The sequence below is a fragment of the Nanorana parkeri genome, unplaced genomic scaffold (assembly GCF_000935625.1).
Source record: "Nanorana parkeri isolate BGI_ZX_2015 unplaced genomic scaffold, ASM93562v1 scaffold2636, whole genome shotgun sequence".
NCBI classification, from domain to species: Eukaryota; Metazoa; Chordata; class Amphibia; order Anura; family Dicroglossidae; genus Nanorana; species Nanorana parkeri.
In genome coordinates, this window is record NW_017308904.1 from 105,199 (window position 1) to 122,850 (window position 17,652).

At 42.1% G+C, this 17,652-nt stretch overlaps 1 protein-coding gene across 1 annotated transcript in view; it reads right to left on the bottom strand.

Annotated features, from left to right (window-relative positions):
- The window catches only part of LOC108802061 (myosin-binding protein C, fast-type-like), a gene marked incomplete at its 5' end in the record, with an annotated part of 30,473 nt that extends 20,472 nt beyond the window's left edge, over nucleotides 1-10,001 (bottom strand). The window contains 2 exons of the mRNA XM_018573953.1: nucleotides 3,411-3,570; nucleotides 9,862-10,001. Of these exons, the coding sequence (XP_018429455.1) occupies nucleotides 3,411-3,570; nucleotides 9,862-10,001 (300 nt within the window). The remainder of the gene's footprint in view (nucleotides 1-3,410; nucleotides 3,571-9,861) is intronic.
- Between the last annotated feature and the right edge of the window lie 7,651 nt (nucleotides 10,002-17,652).

A 17,652-nucleotide genomic window follows, 5' to 3' on the forward strand; every position in this document is an offset into this window, starting at 1 on the left:
ACACGTTGTTGAGCTATATACATTGTCTGCCTTTTTGCTATGACTTTCACGTTAGTTATGTATTTTTCCACTGTACCCGTTCCGCCACTGGAGACAGATAGCCCTTCTGTACCTTGAGGCACGATTCCCTTTGCTTTTACAATTTAGTTCAGTACTTGTGGCTTTATTACAGCCTACGTTCTCTCTTTGTCTAGGAGAGCGCTGCATAGCCCCGTCTTTGAAACACAAGCGTTGTGCGTTCCATCTCTGAGAGATTGGGCAGCGTCGCTAGCGTAATCCGCGTCTTGATACCCACAATAGCCCAGCCCCTTTCGGCCTCGGGTTGCAGTGCGCATGCGCTAGTTGTTACGTGGCTGCGATGGAACGCAAGCCGGAAGTCACTCTGCGCTCCTCGCAATAGACAAGCGCACTAGAGATTGGCAGCGCTTGCAGCCGTGATGGCGTCTAATCGTCATGGCAACTACCCGCTCCGGCCGAGCAACGGCCCGGTTTCTTTTCGCGCTTCGGTGCACCTGCAATACTCAAGGTCAGTCTAGGTTTTGAATCTGGTATGGCGGGAATGGATTCAGTGGTCACATTGTTCTTATGGGAGTGGCTTATTTTTATTCTCACTGTGTGATGTCTATATAAAGTTGATGAATCCTTTAGTGATGTGTCATTCTGAGCCTGATGAACGTCCCTTGTGGCCCCCGAAAGCGCTTGTTTTGGATGGCAATGTGCCATTAAAATGGATCATTGATTTACAAAAAACGGTGTGCTGGTGACATTATTCCTACGTCAGGTAAATAGACACAAACATGTCAAGCTTTACAATTGGGTTATAGATGAAAGTAGTCACTCGCACTCCATGATATTAAAGTCAATGCTGTTTATTCACTGAGATAACACACATCTCCTTAGCGACTTTTCGAGACCATGCGGTCCAGTCCTCAGGCAAACAGAGAGTGGGTCAAGCAACAAAATCAAACAATAAATACAGGTGAAACAAAATCAAACCACCAATCACAATGCAGTTAATACCTCCTCCTCTGACGTCCTAACGGCGTGATTCACACCATGCTGCCCAGGTGCAATTAGCTATATGCTGAACACATGATACAGTTGCATACTAATATCCCCCCCGCCTTATTTATTTTGCTTTTTATCTTTAGCTAAGTGGAACACTGAGTATATAAGATGCAGTGAACGTTCTGGTTGCTCGATACAATGTACCAGGACGCTTGTTACATTTTCTTTTTTTTTTGTTGCATCAGATTGAAGTTGTATGTCATATATTTCGCTGCATTGTTTACAGCGATATGTAACATGTGCAGCGTAATGGGCACAATCGTCGTTTTCGCATGTATGCACACCTGATGCATGCTTGCATGTGTGTATGTATGGGTGGGGACTTTAAAAAATATATATTTTTTTAATTATTTTTCATGTGTGACTTTACATTTTTTTCACGCAACTTTAATTTTTTTTCCTATTTTTTTTCCACTTAACTTTATTGTTATCACATAGGGGGCACAATGTAATCCTTCAGGGTACGTTCACACTAGATGCAGAGCGTTCCGGCCCAAACGCACTGCATCGCATTGTGTCCGGCTCACTATTTTGTGGGGCAGAAGGGGCCGTGGCGGGCCATTGAAGTGAATGGCACCGTAGCCACCCCCCCCCCGGCCACAATGCGCAATGCGATCGCCCGCACGGGATCGCAAGGCACATTGTGCCTGCGGTCCGGTGCGATCAAAATAGTGCTTGCAGCATTTTGATCACACTGCACCGGACTGGACCACAGGCACAATGTGCCTTGCGATCCAGTGTGGGCGATCGCATTGCGGCTGGAGGGCGTGGCTACGGTGCCATTCACTTCAATGGCCCGCCACGCCCCCTTCTGCCCCACAAAATTGTGAGCCGGACACAATGCGATGCAGTGCGCTTGGGCCGGAACGCTCTGCATCTAGTGTGAACAAAAAAAGTGAGCCGGCCGGAATGCGATGGAGTGGGTTCCGGCCAGAATCGGACCGAAATGCACTGCATATGGTGTGAACGTACCCCCAGAGTTATTCTTGATGAGTACAGGATTGGACCCTGCTCTAAAAATTCAAATGATACTGTATATACCTGTCACACAGGTATATATGTCTGTACCTCACATTTTTCAATAGCCACTATGTTGCTGTGCTGTAGGGACCTTGTGCGGCCCCTAAACGTTGGTTTTTGGTGACACATGTTCAATAAAGAAGAACAAAAATTTACAATTTGAGCCCTGTGAGTGTTGGTGATCCACTATTCATCACAGTGTCTCATGCTTGGCACAGCTGAGCTCAGAACAGCGATGATGTTGGGCCTGAGCTGGCTCTCTGTCCCCAGAATGTACTTCTGGCTGTGGACCCAGTACAGGCTCAGCGTTATGGCCCAAATCACTTGGTAGTGTCCCTGGCTAATGGCACCCATCCCATCCTGCTGAATCATCCAATGCCTGGTTCACCCAGTTGTATGCTAGCTGGTGCAGGCACTGCCAACATTTTGGGCCGACCTTTCAACCACTGACACAAGATATAAAGGGTGAATAACCATATCAATGGTCTATGGTATATCAATTATATTGATCCCAGATGGGGCTGAATAGGCAGAGCAGGGGAAATGCAATTGTGCCATCTTCCAGTCTGTCCTGTGCCAGCCATTGTGCCATCTACCAGTCTGTCCTGTGCCAGCCATTGTGCCATCTTCCAGTCTGTCCCGTGCCAGGCATTGTACCATCTTCCAATCTGCCGGTGACTGAGAGAGGGGCACAGACTGCTGGGACTGAGAGAGGGGCACAGGCTGCTGGGACTGAGAGAGGGGCACAGACTGCTGGGACTGAGAGAGGGGCACAGACTGCTGGGACTGAGAGAGGGGCACAGACTGATGGGACTGAGAGAGGAGAATGTTGCTCGATGGCGGCTTAGTTCAATCTTCCAGTCTGTTGACTGTCAGTTAGTCAATCAGAGACTTGACATCCAGACTAAGCTACCACTACACCACCAGGGCAGGGCTGGGCTGATGGGGCATTGTGTCCAATCATCTTATTATTATGATCCCTACTGGGCTATCACCCCTACCACCAGGACAGAGGCAGAGCAAAATATAATTGTAAATACATACAGTAAATGAATGAATAAGTAAATACATATATAAATTCATCCACTGGGCTGAACATCCCTATAAGAAAGTGTTACAAATTTATTTAAATAATAAAAAATACAGTTACTGTTTACAAATAATGTTTTTTGCTGTTAAACTTAGCATACAAGAGGTGTGCTGTTAAACTTGGCATGCAAAAAGTGACCATAATAAAAGTCAGTGGCAAAGAAAAAAATGTAGCTGAAAATCTAGATGTAAACAGAATAAATACAAATACATTGCTGTAATTGTGCACCCACCAGTTTTCTCAATGACAGCTGTGTTCTTGGAGACTCCAGGCGTGTCACCGAGGCCAACTATGTTCTCACTGTAAACTCTGAAGTAATATTCATTTCCCATGATGAGGTCAGACACTGTGCAGCGTGGCTGACGATTGTGCTCATATACTGTGAACCATTCCTAAAGATAAGATGTAGAGGGTACACCAGTAGAAACAGTATTTTAATAATATTCAGCAATCTATATAAGCTTATACACCTGTCCAACATTTCATTCTGAAATCAAGTATATTGATATTAATTTGGTCCTCCATTTGCTAATGCAGCAACTTTTGCTCTTCTGGGACAGTTTCCACTAAATTTGGGTTGTTCAGTTGGGATGAAGTAGATTGTAAGGTCTTATAGACAGGGACTGATGTAAAAGTGCACATGTGCAATTTAAAAGCAATCGGTAAATTGTTGGCGCTATATAAATACCAATAATAAATAAATAAGTCAGGGTTCCATGTGGACTAGTCAAATGTAGCGTCATGAACGAAAATGGCCAATTTTACTTTCCTAAATTTCAGTGAAATGTAGAGATCATATCCCCCATTAATCGCTTCCTTTCCAGAGAGAACAAATTTAGTTAATCTAATTTCCCTCATAGCTGAGCTCCTTCATGCCTCTTTTGAGTTTAGTTGCCCTTTCTGCAGTTCCCCAACATCCTTTTTGTGACTGGTTCCCAGAACTGCATATTCTAGATGAGGTATTACTAATGCTTTGTACAGGGGCGCAATTATGTCTCTCTCTCTCTCTTTCTCTCTCTCTCTCTGGAGTCTAGACCCCTTTTAATACATAAAAATATATTGCTTGCTTTAGAAACTGTAAGTTGACATTACATGCTGTTATTGAGTCTATAGTCTACCAGAACTCCGAGATCTTTCTCCATCATTGACTCCCCAAACATACTCCCCCCTGAGTGTATGAAGCATGCATGTTTTAGTCCCCAAGTGCGAAACTTTACATTTATCGACATTAGACCTCATTTTCTAAATAAATGCCCAATCATACAGTGCATTCAGATCTGCTTGTAATTTGGAGACATCCTGTAAGGACTTTATTCCACTAAATAGCTTGGTGTCATCTGCAAACACCGAAATTGTACTTTTAATCTCCAACTCTATATCATTTGTAAATATATTAAACAGCAAGGGACCCAACACTAAACCTTGGGGAACACCACTAACAATCACAGACCATTCAGAGTATGAATCATTGATCACAACTCTCTGAATATTGTCTTTAAGCCATCTTTGTATCCGATTACAGACTGAATGCTCTATACCTACTGACCTTAACTTATACATTAGCAGCCTCAGGGCTATAGGAAGGGCAAGGCGAGTGAGGCACAGCTGTGAGGGGCCACACCGCCCCCTCGCCCCTGTTGCCATGGTGCACGCCAGGCAGCCAACACAGGGCAGCAGGGAGTAGAGGAGTGGCACAGCCTGCAGCTTCTCCTCAGATCCCCGCTGCTCTCTCCCACCTGTATGGGCAGAGGCAGGCGGGGATCCGAGGAAAAATGGAGCACTGAAGCCAGCAGGGGAGAGGGTGGTGGAGGATGGAGCTGTCATCCAGGATGGCCGAGCGGTGAGGAGAGAGAGAGACACTCAGCCAGGATCTGACAGCCAGTGGCTCTCTCTCTCCTAACTGTTCAGCCATCCTGAAGTGACAGCTCTCCCTCCTCCTCCCCCTCCCGCCGGCTTCAGCACTTCCTTTCTCCTCAGATCCCTGCTGCCTATGCCCACACAGGCAGTGGAGAGCAGCGGGGATCCAAAGAGAAAACTGCAGGATGTGCCGCCCCTCTGTGCGTGGCAGAGCAGCTTGGGATGGAGAGCAGGAGGATCGGCAGTGATGTTTACCGATCCTCTCTGTGCAGAGCAAACACTGGAGTGATCAGGTGATCACTCCAGTGTTTGTAAACAACTGGGGACACATACTAATATGTGTCCCCAGTTATGAATGAACAGGAAGTGCTTTATATCACTTCCTGTCCATTCATAAGTTTCTGAATGAAGGTAGTAGCACTCACTATAGAGGCTTCTAACCATTCATAACTGGATGATAGTAAATATTTTACTATCACAGTTTCTGAATGAAGCCTCTGTACTGAGTGCTTTCCATTCATTTAGAACAGGGGCTGCAGAATAAAAGAGTGGAAACTCTGTGTCCTCAATTTCTTTTTCTATTTCAAAAGGGAAATATCATGGATCTGTATAGACCCCTGATATTTTCCCAAAGCCCCCCAACAGTATAAAAATAAATAAAAAATAATAAATAGTAAAAGCTAAAATTGGAAAAAAAAAACCTCACCATGGACTCGGGGCAGATGACGTCACATCTTGGGGGGCACAATTTTCTGTTCTTGCCTCTGGTGCAAAATGAGCTAGCTATGGCTCTGAGCAACCTTTTGGGAACTGTGTCAAACACTTTTGCAAAGTCCAAATATGCTACATCCACAGCTATTCCTCTATCTAATTTATTGCTTAGTTCCTCATAAAAAGAAAGTAGATTTGTTTGACAACTTCTTCTTGTGAACCCATGCTTACTATTACTTATAATATTATGTAGCACCCCTGTGAAAACAAAAGTGCTTATTTAAATTTAGAGGGTCATTCACTTAAGAGCTGAAGGATATAGCCTGAAGACAGTGGCCTGTCATTGAATGACAACAAATGGGCGGAGCCGGCTTTGACGTCAAGGCCGACTCTGTTCATTTGTTTTGATTAGGCCGGGACCTGCCGAAAGAGTTTGACAGGTGCGGGACAAATGTAAACAGTTAGACAATATGGTGGTGGACAAATTGTTGGTGTTTTTATTTTTTGATTAACTGAGTATGGAATATGAGTATGTGAATGAGTATGGAAACAAGTACCCCTTACTCATTCACAAGGGTGGCAGCATTTGGATGCCCCCTTTATTAAAGGGGGTACCCCAATGAAAATAAGCTCGCTGACGCAGACCCCCACAACCAACGCTTCAAGGTTTGTGGGGAAGAGGCCCTTCTCCCCATGGGTTTAGGACAAGGTGCTTATCTAGGTGGACCATGGAAAAGCGCCCTCCCAACAAGTGCATGTGGCCTGGTATGGTGCAGGGGGGTGCTCACTCGTCCCCCCCCCTTTCCTGCCCTGCCAGGCCTTTGCTCGGATTAAGGGTCTGGTCGATAATTCTAGAGGGGACCCCACGTTTTGTTCCCCCCCATTTTTGGAGGGTGGAGTTCCCCCTAAAAATTCCTACTAGACCTAAAGAGCCTGGTATGATTTTTTGGGGGGAACCTCATGCACTTTTGCTTACGGGAATATATTTTGCAGTGTGTTTGTTAACAATTGATTTGAAAAATTCCCATTTCTGTTCTGTGTTTTTTTATGACAATATTCCCTCCCAGTCTTAAAAAGCAGCCCTCAGCATCGGAAGATTTGCTCTTCTGAAGTTAAATGTTTTTATTTTTCCAGTATGTGAACATTGATTACAACTTACAGTAAGTTAAATTAAATCATATTATGGTCACTGCTACCCAGATGTTCTTTTATATGAATATTTGTAATAAGCTCTGCATTGTTCGAGATTACCAGATCCAGCTGAGCATCATTTCTAGTTGGGTCTTCTACAAAGTGTACCATAAAATTGTCATGTAATAAGTTTATAAATGTCCGCCCTTTTACTGTTTCAGGAGTGCCATTATGCCAGTCAATGTCAGGATAGTTAAAATCTCCCATTAATACTACTGTCCCCGCCCTTGCAGTCCTTTCTATCTATGTAAGGAGTTGAGTCTCTAACTCAGGGGTGGCCAAACTCCGGCCCTCCAGCTGTGGTGGAACTACAAATCCCATGAGGCATTGCAAGATCCTCACAGCCACAGGCATGACTCCCGGAGAGAGATGCATCATGGGATTTGTAGTTTCACCACAGCTTGACGGCCAGAGTTTGGCTACCCTTGCTCTAACTCCTCATTAACACTGAGAGGCCTCTAAATCTGTAGGTGTATGGCCAGCTTTATGCACACCAATTAACTCCCCCCCTAATTCCTCAGCACCATCACTCACCATCAAGAAAGTCCTCTTTCACACTCACTTTTAGATAATTTCTCACACAGAGGCAAACAACGCAACCTTTTAATTTTACCCGAAAAGAGAGCCTAGCCTGGAATATTAACAGCCCAATCATGTGAAGTACAAAGCCAAGTGCACCATGCACCAAATCTTTCAACTCTCCCATTTTGCTTGGCAGATTTCTGGCATTGGTGAACAAACATTTCAATCCATTTTAAAAATTTTCACTTGTAACAATCTGTATCTTTTTTCATAGTACACATAGTACTGTAATCTCCGATGTTTGTTTGCAACATGGGAATCTCTTTATCCACTTGCATTTCCCTCCCCCCCATCTTTCCCTGTTCCATCCTTCATTATAGTCTGACCCCTTATATTCTGACTCTCCCTCCCCCCTCAATCCTAGTTTAAACACTTCTCCAACCTTTCCATAAACCTCTCCCCTAGCGCAGCAGACCCTCTTCGATTTAGGTGCAGACCATCTTTAGCATATACTGTAGGTTGAAAAGCCAGCCCAGTGCTCTAGAAACCCCAAGCCTTCCCTCTTACACTAGGTCTTTAGCCATGCATTTAGCTCTCTAAGCTCCCACTGTCTTTCCTGTGTTGCTCATGGCACAGGCAATATTCCAGAAAATATTACCTTGGAGGTCCTTCCCTTCAGTTTGCATCCTGGTTCTTTAAATTGATTTTTAAGGATCCTCCATCTTCTATGTATTCTGACATTGGTCCCAACATGGACCAAGACAGCTGGGTCATGTCCAGCCCCTTCCAGTAATTTTTCCACCCAGTCCACCACATGCCTAACCCTGGCACCAGGGAGACAGTAAACCATTCGGCTGAGGCGATCTGGACGACAAATTAGTCCTCCGGATTATAGAATCTCCTATTACCACCAACTGTCTAGGCCAGTGGTGGCGAACCTTGGCACTCCAGCTGTGCATCTGCCTCTGTGAGTTATGTCTGTAGCTGTCAGAGCCTCGCAATGTCTAATGGGACTTGGTTTTGCCAAGGTTGGCCACCACTGGTCTAGGCCTTCCAGCTTTACCCACACCACCCGGACTAGATTGGCTGCTCTCCCAGCTGTTATGTGTAGCTGTGACACCTAGGGCTGCCAACTCTGAGTTTGCCACTTGTTTTAGCAATGGGTGTGGCCTAAATAGGGTGTGGCCTAAATAGCCAGTTTACTAATTAGAGAATATCTACGAATCATGTGAAAAATCCTCCAGAAGATTGCCAAACACAGAACATGGACAATATTCCCACCTAGAGTTCTACTGTAATAGGTGATTCAGATAATTTTACTTTAGTGGCACAGTTAGCATCAGTGACTCTGACTATAAATAAAGGATAATCATTTTGTGTAACTAGGTGATGCTAACAGTTACTAAATGTGTAAAGCTGACCACACATTTTACAATATAACTGCTCAATCACTGTACAATGTCCAATTTATAAATGCGTTTGTAGTGCCAAGACATACCTAATCAATTTATTTCAATTTATATCTAGTTAAGAAAGCCCACATTACATAGTTGTTGAATAGATTGTACAATCATACAGTAGTGCAACAGCTTAAAGTGGACCTTTACCCATATCTCTAAAATAACAACAAACACACCTTTAGAAATGTTTAGTAATGACACTCTACAAACACATACTTCTAGATAACTGCAGGCTTTGTGGTCTTTGCATTCTTTATTTCTCTTTTCTTCTCCAGTCTTCTGACAGTGGTCATGTTTACTAAGGGCAGATTTCTAGCTTTCCTATTACTTCCTGGATTACTGGTACATGTGACTAGATATGTGAATAAGACATGTGACCATGCACATCATCTCAGGGGAGGAAAATGCCTTTCCCTGAGATCTCCTGAGATTACAGATGAGATTTCCCAGCAATGCTCTGCTGATGACAAGGCAATCCCAGTGTGCATTGCGTTGGCAAAATGAAGTAATTTGCACTTTCAAAGCAGGAAGTGAATGCTCCGCAATTGTAAGTATTTCAAAATCACAGCATTTTACACCTGACATGTCTATATTATTATCATTCATCATACATAGAGGGATGCATTGGTAGAATTAGATTTTTGAATGCAAAGGTCCGCTTTAAGCTTTTTATTGCAAGCTAATCATTTTATATTTTTTGCTAATGTGAAAACTGTTACATCGGCATAAATACATAGTTTATTAATAAAATGTAAACTTCAGCATGCAGATGTCTTAGGACATCTTGGGAAAATACAGTAGTGCAACAGCTTAAAGTGGACCTTTACCCATATCTCTAAAATAACAACAAACACACCTTTAGAAATGTTTAGTAATGACACTCTATTAACAAGTAGTTTGCAAAGTAGTGAATAAAATAAAAGTAATTGAAAACAAACTCACCATTGTCTTTTTATCAGCTTTCTGAATTGTGTACCCTGTGATTTCAGAGTTTCCATTGTCTTTAGGCGGCTGCCATTCCAGAAGAGCGTTAAATCCCCAGACCTCCTTGACCATAACAGCATGAGCTGGGCCAGGTTTATCTGCCAAACATAACCATTGTATTAGTTATTATTTATATTAGGATAATTGGGATGCACTGGCTTCTGTGTTGATTATATATATATATATAAATCAGTGTGTATATATATATATATATAGTTTTTTTTAGTTCGTTCAGCTGCTAGATTATGCTTTTATAAAAGCGTAGGACTAAAAGAACACATATGCTGATCATAAATGCTTATACCAGAGAAACCTCTGTGATTCTGTGTGTAGTGTGCATGTGTGGTTTAGTAATTGGTATTGTTCCCGGCGAAAGGCTAAAACATAACACATTTATCATCCAATTGATGTAACTTCCCGAACAGCTGAACATTGTTTTTACTTTTTTTTGCTGTCTGTTTGTCTTGTCTTGGAGTTACAACAGTGAGTAAGAGGAAATCTCTCCAAGGTAAGGGAAAACCTCCTATTGTAAGCAGTATAAATGTCCCTATTGGAAGATTTCACCTCAGCTTCTGTTTTGATGTTACATGTAAAAATGTTTGATTTCCCATCACGTTATGTCCTGGTGACAATGGCCCCCATCACAAAAAAGGGTTAATCTCCCAGCAGTGACACATGCAGCAATACAAGCTGACAGAGATGCTGACCCTTCACTATTCAATGTAAAACTAAAATAGAAAAAAAATTAAATATTAAAAGAAAGGCACAAGAAGGTGCACGTTCTGTTATGGTTATCATTTCACTAAGGGCATGACGAATGTCTGATACAGTGAGAATGACCCTAAGGATGACATGACAGCATTGGCAATCATGCAGGGCAACCTATACAAAGCAGTCCTACAATTACATTGCTAAACTGAGTAATTCTATAACTGGCATGAAGAGATGCTAATTCTATCCAGCTCACAGACTAAACATTAAGTATTGAGGAACCCATAATGAACACATGGCGCATAATGCTTCGGCTTCTGTGTCAAATCAATTTTCAGTACCAAACAATTGTATGCATGTATTCAAAAAAACAAAACAAAACAAAAACACAAAAAAACACCTAATTTCTTACACTTAGCCTCACACTAAAGGATATAAATAACCTAAGCCCTAACCCAAAACCACAATCTAACCTCAAAACGTACCCCTAAACCTTGAGATCAGCCATAATGCTATCATAGTTAATACAACAAAAAAATGTCACCTTAAAATGGGGATGATACCGTAATATAATCAAATCTATTAAGTAATATATAAAAAAACAAATATTCAATGTGCCAAACTTTTGGTGTTACAAAACCTGTTGTAAAATGACTGCAATGAACACGAATGTTCCTAGACCTGATCAGCATGTCCTGCATCTGACACTCAGCCAGCATGCACGCATTGTTGGGAGTGCTCTCCTGTTCAACACTATCTGCAAACAGTAGCTTCACTGGCAAAATCACTAGCAGGCTAGAAGGAAAAAAAAGGTAACCAGGGACGCTGTCATTACACACTGAGAACCCGGCCGTGCCACTATGATATCACGGGGCGTCTCCATGTTCTCAGTGAGTAATGACAGATGGCGTTCCTGGTTACCTGGTAACCAGGAATGCCATCTGTCATTCCTCCCCTGGAAGGTCTGGGAGTCTAATAGGCTCCAGGCCGCCCGGGAGAGAAACACTTTCTCCCAGAAAGGTTTACTCTGCTCGATCGAGTAGAGTAAACCTTTCCCTGCTCGTTTTTTTTTTTCTTTTCTTCTGACATCGGAGCCGTTGGCTGCCGTCAGAAGAAAAAAATAAATAAATCACCATAGGAATGCATAGCTAGATTATTTTTGGCTATTTCAATTTGCAATAGCCAATAGGAATCTAGCTATGCATTCCTGTGGTGTGTTCTTTTTTTTTTTGACGGCAGCAGAACCTCCCGGCCAATAGAACACAGTTGGGTGGAGCTAGCTGTCACTGCTAGCTCCGCCCAATCGTTTCTACTTTTTTCCCCTACTTTTTAAACGATTTTTCTATTCTGCTCGGTTCCACAGAGGGACCGTGCAGAACAGCCGAGCCGAATGCTGCTCAGCGGCGTTCGGCTATTTACTCACTGCTGTTCGGCATGAGAATAGACCAAACAGCAGCGAGTAGCCTGCTGGAAGTTCGGCTTGGCCCATCCAGATGTTGGATCGGCTGAGTCGAACTCCTTCTGCACTTCGGGTCGGCCGAACATGCTGAGCATGTTCGACTGACCCGAAGCCACACGAAGCCACCCAATGTACAGCTGATTTCAGCCGATATACGGCTAGAATCAGGCGTACCAGCCTGAAGTGAATAGCCGAACAGCGTTCAGCTCACTTCCCTTGAGGTTGGTTAGTCACTCGGCTGCCTACGGCAGCTTAGTGGATAGACCCCAAAGTCTTCACACTAGAGCTGCAACTAACAATTATTTTCATAATCGATTAGTTGGCCGATTATTTTTTCGATTATTCAGATTAAAAAAAAAAACATCTTTTATTTAAAATAAAATACACAAATCGATTGTTACAAACAAAGTTTACTTCAGAATAAAACTGCATGCACAATTTTTTGCAATCGCACCGTGGTAGGTAGGTTAGACATTTTCATTAGTTTCATGGTTTTAAGTAATCTGAATTGCAAAACTCCAATCCAATATAATAAAATAACCAAACTTTAATTTAAAATAACACACCAAAATTTGACAAAAATACAAATGTATATATAAAAAAACACCTGGTCATCAGTTTAGGGTTAGCCATGAATATTGGCCTGAGAATTATTGCTCTCACTCTGGCGCACGTGGCAATACCTGACATGTATAGCACAATCAAAGGTAGGCATACCTGACTTTTAATCCCATTAGTATGCACGTTTGCGGGGGGCAGAGACTTTACATTTTTTGGGTGTTTTTCATTTTACTTTAACTTTATATTCATTTTTTTTACTTCATTGCTGTCACATGGGGAAGGGGGATGCGGTGCTATGTAATAGCACATTGCAGATGACAGGTTCTCTTTAAGGTGACCCCTAGTGTCACTTTTCCACTTCAATAGCTTAAGCTGGGGAATGACAGCTGCCTGCTGAGGCAGCTGAATGTAAACACAGCAGGCAATGGGTGGGTGCAACAGCCAGCCTGCTTTTGGCTATTTTAAATTACAGTAGTCAATAGCAGGCTGCCTTTTTGCATCCGCCCACTGCCTGCTGTCAATCAGGAGAGGAGGAACATAACAGATGGCAGTGGGGGGGTGCAATAGCCAGCCTGCTATTGGTTACAGCAATTTAAAATAGCCAATGGCAGGCTGGCTATTGCTCCGGGTTGGGAGACTTGACAGTTGATCGGAAGAGAGTGTGGCAGGGGTGCAGCGAGGGCACGAGGGGAATGCAGAGTCACAGTGGCTGACAGTGGTCTCTCCTCCCCAGTAGGGGAGGGTCTGTGTCCCTTCTGATCCCTGCTGCCTCTGCTGATACAGGCAGGGGTGAGCAGTGGGGATCAGAGGGGACACAGACTGCAGCATGGAGCAGGCTCTCATTGGGGAGGAGCAGAGCTAATGCAGCGGTGCCCCCCACCGCTGCATCAACTAATCAATAATGAGAATTTTTCACAGCAATTCTCATTATTGATTATTACTGATACAATCGATTCCTTGTTGCAGTCCTACTTTGGACACAGTAATCATTAATGCTGTATATAATATATAAATAAATATTAAACATATATTTATATATGTTCTGGGCAAAGGAATGTGTAGAACACAATCTTCAGGCAACCTCAGTTCTTTTCCAGAAAGTGTAGCGTTTATTTGACCCCAGAAACAGATGACAATTCCAACAGAATATATACAAAGTAACAATAAAATGAAAAGCCCTGTGAGTCTCTTTCTATGTACATCTAGGAGTCTCTCTTCATGATCTGCCAGTCACTAATACAGAAGGGATTTCTGATTGGCTGGTCTTAAGATCTCTATGATGTTATATCAATTAAAGTAATGATTTGTGTACATCCTCCTTTTCAGGTTTCTTTTGACAAAAACAATCTATAGCTGTTTACATTGTCTACATTAAAACAGTGCTTTATCACAGGCCCAACTGGTCAAGACATTTATCACAGTAAAGTCCTACTGTAGAGTAGGTGTGTTGAGGTAAGTAAAAAAAAAAATCAGCCAAATGAATTTTCTTGCATCCACATACACCCCAAATATATCTTGCAGACATACTTTCAATAATACAAATGTCCCATAACTTATAACAATGAATCCCAATGGTCGATAAGAAGGCACTTCACTACTGACCCACCAACGAAAGCAGGGCACTAAACCACTGGTGACAACATCAGGGAGCACTTCATCACTTACCACTAGTGTAAGGGGGCACTGCGCTGAACACTCTGCACTGTGCCTACACTAGTCATGTTCCTGCCCACTGTACTCTGCATACTGTACAGTACACTATTATATAGTCCTAGTTGATGTACTTTGTCAGCTTTGCTGTACATTACTTACTTCTAACCAAAGTGTTCATTGTTTTAGCAGTTGTTGGTTGCTAAGCAGTCCTCCAGTATTATAATGGAGTTCAGTGACGTGCCGTGCCTTCTGTGCAGGGCGAGGCATCCCCCGTCCCGCCGAAGCTCCACCCCGTCCAGCCGAAGCTCCACCCCAATCCCTATGAATCTCCACCCCAAGCTCGGTAACCAAACTGTGTGGGAAAGAGGAAGGGAGGAGACAGTGACGAGCCTCCCTGTCCCTCACTTGCTCATCACTGGTGAGTCACTGCTGAGGCATCGAGATCGATGGCCTCAGTGTTTTGTTTTTTTCTTTCTTTTGATTGGACAGCTTGGACCAATGGCGCGTTGCCATTGGTCCAAGCCATCCACAGAGCTCATGCTTCTAACACAGGGTAGAGGCTGTGAAAGCTCTTGCCTCACTATGTTAGGTTACACAAGAAGTGGGGAAGCCCGCTGCTGTGTAACCTAACTACCTGTCAAAAGCCGGATGCAGCTCTGCCTGTAATTAATAGGCAGCGCTCCATCCATGACAGGTTACACAGTGGGGAGGATTTCCCTGCTGTGGAAACTGTAACAAGCCGCACTGAATTTAGAAAAAGCTGTCAGCTTCAGACTTGAAGCTGACACCTTTTTTCTTCATAATACTAGGTGAGGCTCTGCCTCACCTGCCTCCTCTGACCGCACATCCCTGATGGAGTTCTTCTTTGAGGTAGGCTCAGAAAAAAGTGTTGGTTCTGTGTCTGTAGTAGTGCAGAATAGTGGAAGAGTTACATTTTTTAATGATCCATTGTGGTTGTTTGTTAGATTTATTGCTTTTGGCACAGTAATTAAGGGATATGTTGTTGGTATAAGGAGTGTGTTGTATACCGTGTGTGAAAAGACTATACAGTGTGTATGCTCAGCTTCTATTTAATTATGCCCTTTAAGGCACAATTTCATATGCTTGCCGTTACAATTGTAGTAAAGACCTTGCTATTCTTGATAGCGACTACAAAATAATGGCACAATCCCTTTAATTCTTACATAAAGCCTATAAATACTTTGCTTTTAGGAGCTTAGTCCTTCTACACACTTAACATACACCAATAATACAGCAAAGCGGAATAGGAAACAGCAATGCTTGTCTCAGATAAACAGGATCACTTTCCTATTTCTAGGCTGGTAAACATGCAATTTAAAAATCAGAATTTGGATGTATTAAAATAAACCTCCTGTCACATTTTGCAGCTCCCCTTAGCCATAACTGGATATTATCCTGTAGGATTAGATATATATAGATCAGATAAGGGAACCTGATCTTTGCAGACATTCCACCCTCGTGAACTTTAAATGTTGGGCTTGCATCAGTCAGCAATATGAAAAATGTTAGTCAGACAGTCTGCATGCATTAAGACTGTGAAATATATTTGGTAATGCTATAACTGTCTTTCTCCATTAGAATGTGTTTAAATTACTTTGACTATCTGGTGGTATCAAATGCTATAAAGAACTATGTGGACTTTCCTTTAAAGGGAAGTGTTTGAATCTGTACTTACTTATTTATAGCAACAGGTGAATGTGATTAGCTTTGTTTAAATAATATAATCAATATAAGTTAGCGTTTTAGTGTATGCTGTGCTTTCGGCCTGGGAATGCAGTACAAGGAGTGTGCCTTAGTTTGCCTTTCTCAATATAAAGGCAATGTAATGCTGTGTCAGTGGTGTCTAACCAAAAGTCATTGTCACAGAAGAAAGCCTCGTTAGACTACACACTATGCAGTTGGCTTGTTTTGTATTTAATATTTTCATAGCAGTTATTCATAAGCGGTGATGATTTCACTGTCTGATTACTTCAAAAAGAGGCACTTAAAGTGACACTAAACTCAGGAGTTAAACCTCAAAAATTGATTACCTTAAAACTTAAGGTACCTTAACTAGTAATAAAACTGTACTTTATTTGTGTATCAATTAGCTGTAGATCCCCAAATCATCTCTGAATTTGTGCAGACACTGTCCTTCCTTCTGGAAGGTGGCTACTTTTGTTCCCCATGGTCCCTGTGTTTGTGTGTTTTGTAAAGTAGCCACTGCTCCAAACTCACTCCTGCGATTAAATAAAATCTCACATTGAGTTTACTAATTTGTATTAAAGTTATAATCTATCATTGGACGAGCTTGGAGAGGTGACTACTTTACAATACACACAGGGGCCATAGGGAACAAAAGTAGCCACCCTCCAGAAGGAAAGACAGTGTCAGCACAAATTCAGAGATGATTTGAGGATCTACAGCTGAATGATGCACAAATAAGTTAAAGTGTTGTTAATAGTTAAAGTGTAGTTCCACTTTTGCAGACAAATTGGGATAACACCTATTTTATATTTCTTACATGTTCTCATTCACATAGCATAAGCTAAAAAAAAATGCTTCTTGCAGTTTAAACTGCTTTTATTTGGGTTAGGGTTTTAAGGGATACCATTTCTACTTGCTTCTCTTTCTTTGCAATGCTAGGATAGGCTGTGAGGGGTCTAAGGTGGCTTCTCCATTGTATGTTAATTAAGTGAATGAGAGAAACACAATCCTCAAATTTCAGTCCTACGCCTTTCCATTAGAACAGATCACCCTGAAGGTGCTGAGAAAAACCTGGAATCGGCCATCTTGCCTGCTTTAACAAAACATCTAAAGGTAAAAAAATATTTTTTAAAATCATTTTTCTTTATGCTGTGAGAATAGGATCACATAACAAACAAGGGGTTTTCTCAAATTTGTAAAAGTGGAAATACACTCAAGGTACTTGAGGCATTTTTAAGATTTAACTCTTGAGTTTAGTGTCACTTTAAGCATCATTGCAATTCGATAAAGAGCACATGACACAGGAAGCTAAATTTTAAAAATCCCATTCCAAACATGGGATACTGATGCTATTGGTATTATATTCATATTGCTAAATGTAAGTAATCACACAGGCGGCAGATGTATAAACTAGCAGGGATAGTACTGCTAGTACTGGTTATTTCTAACTGATTTCATACTGAATCTATAAAATATCAAATACGGATCTGAGAACATTTGGGCTATTGACTATGATATGATAACATTTTAATTAACATGGAGAACAAAATAAATGAGAACTGAAATCAATATATAAATACATATTATTGAAAAGCCATATAGCTCCATATAAGTAGGCAGAGAATGAGGTTTTCCCTTCTCTTGATTTATTCAGCTAA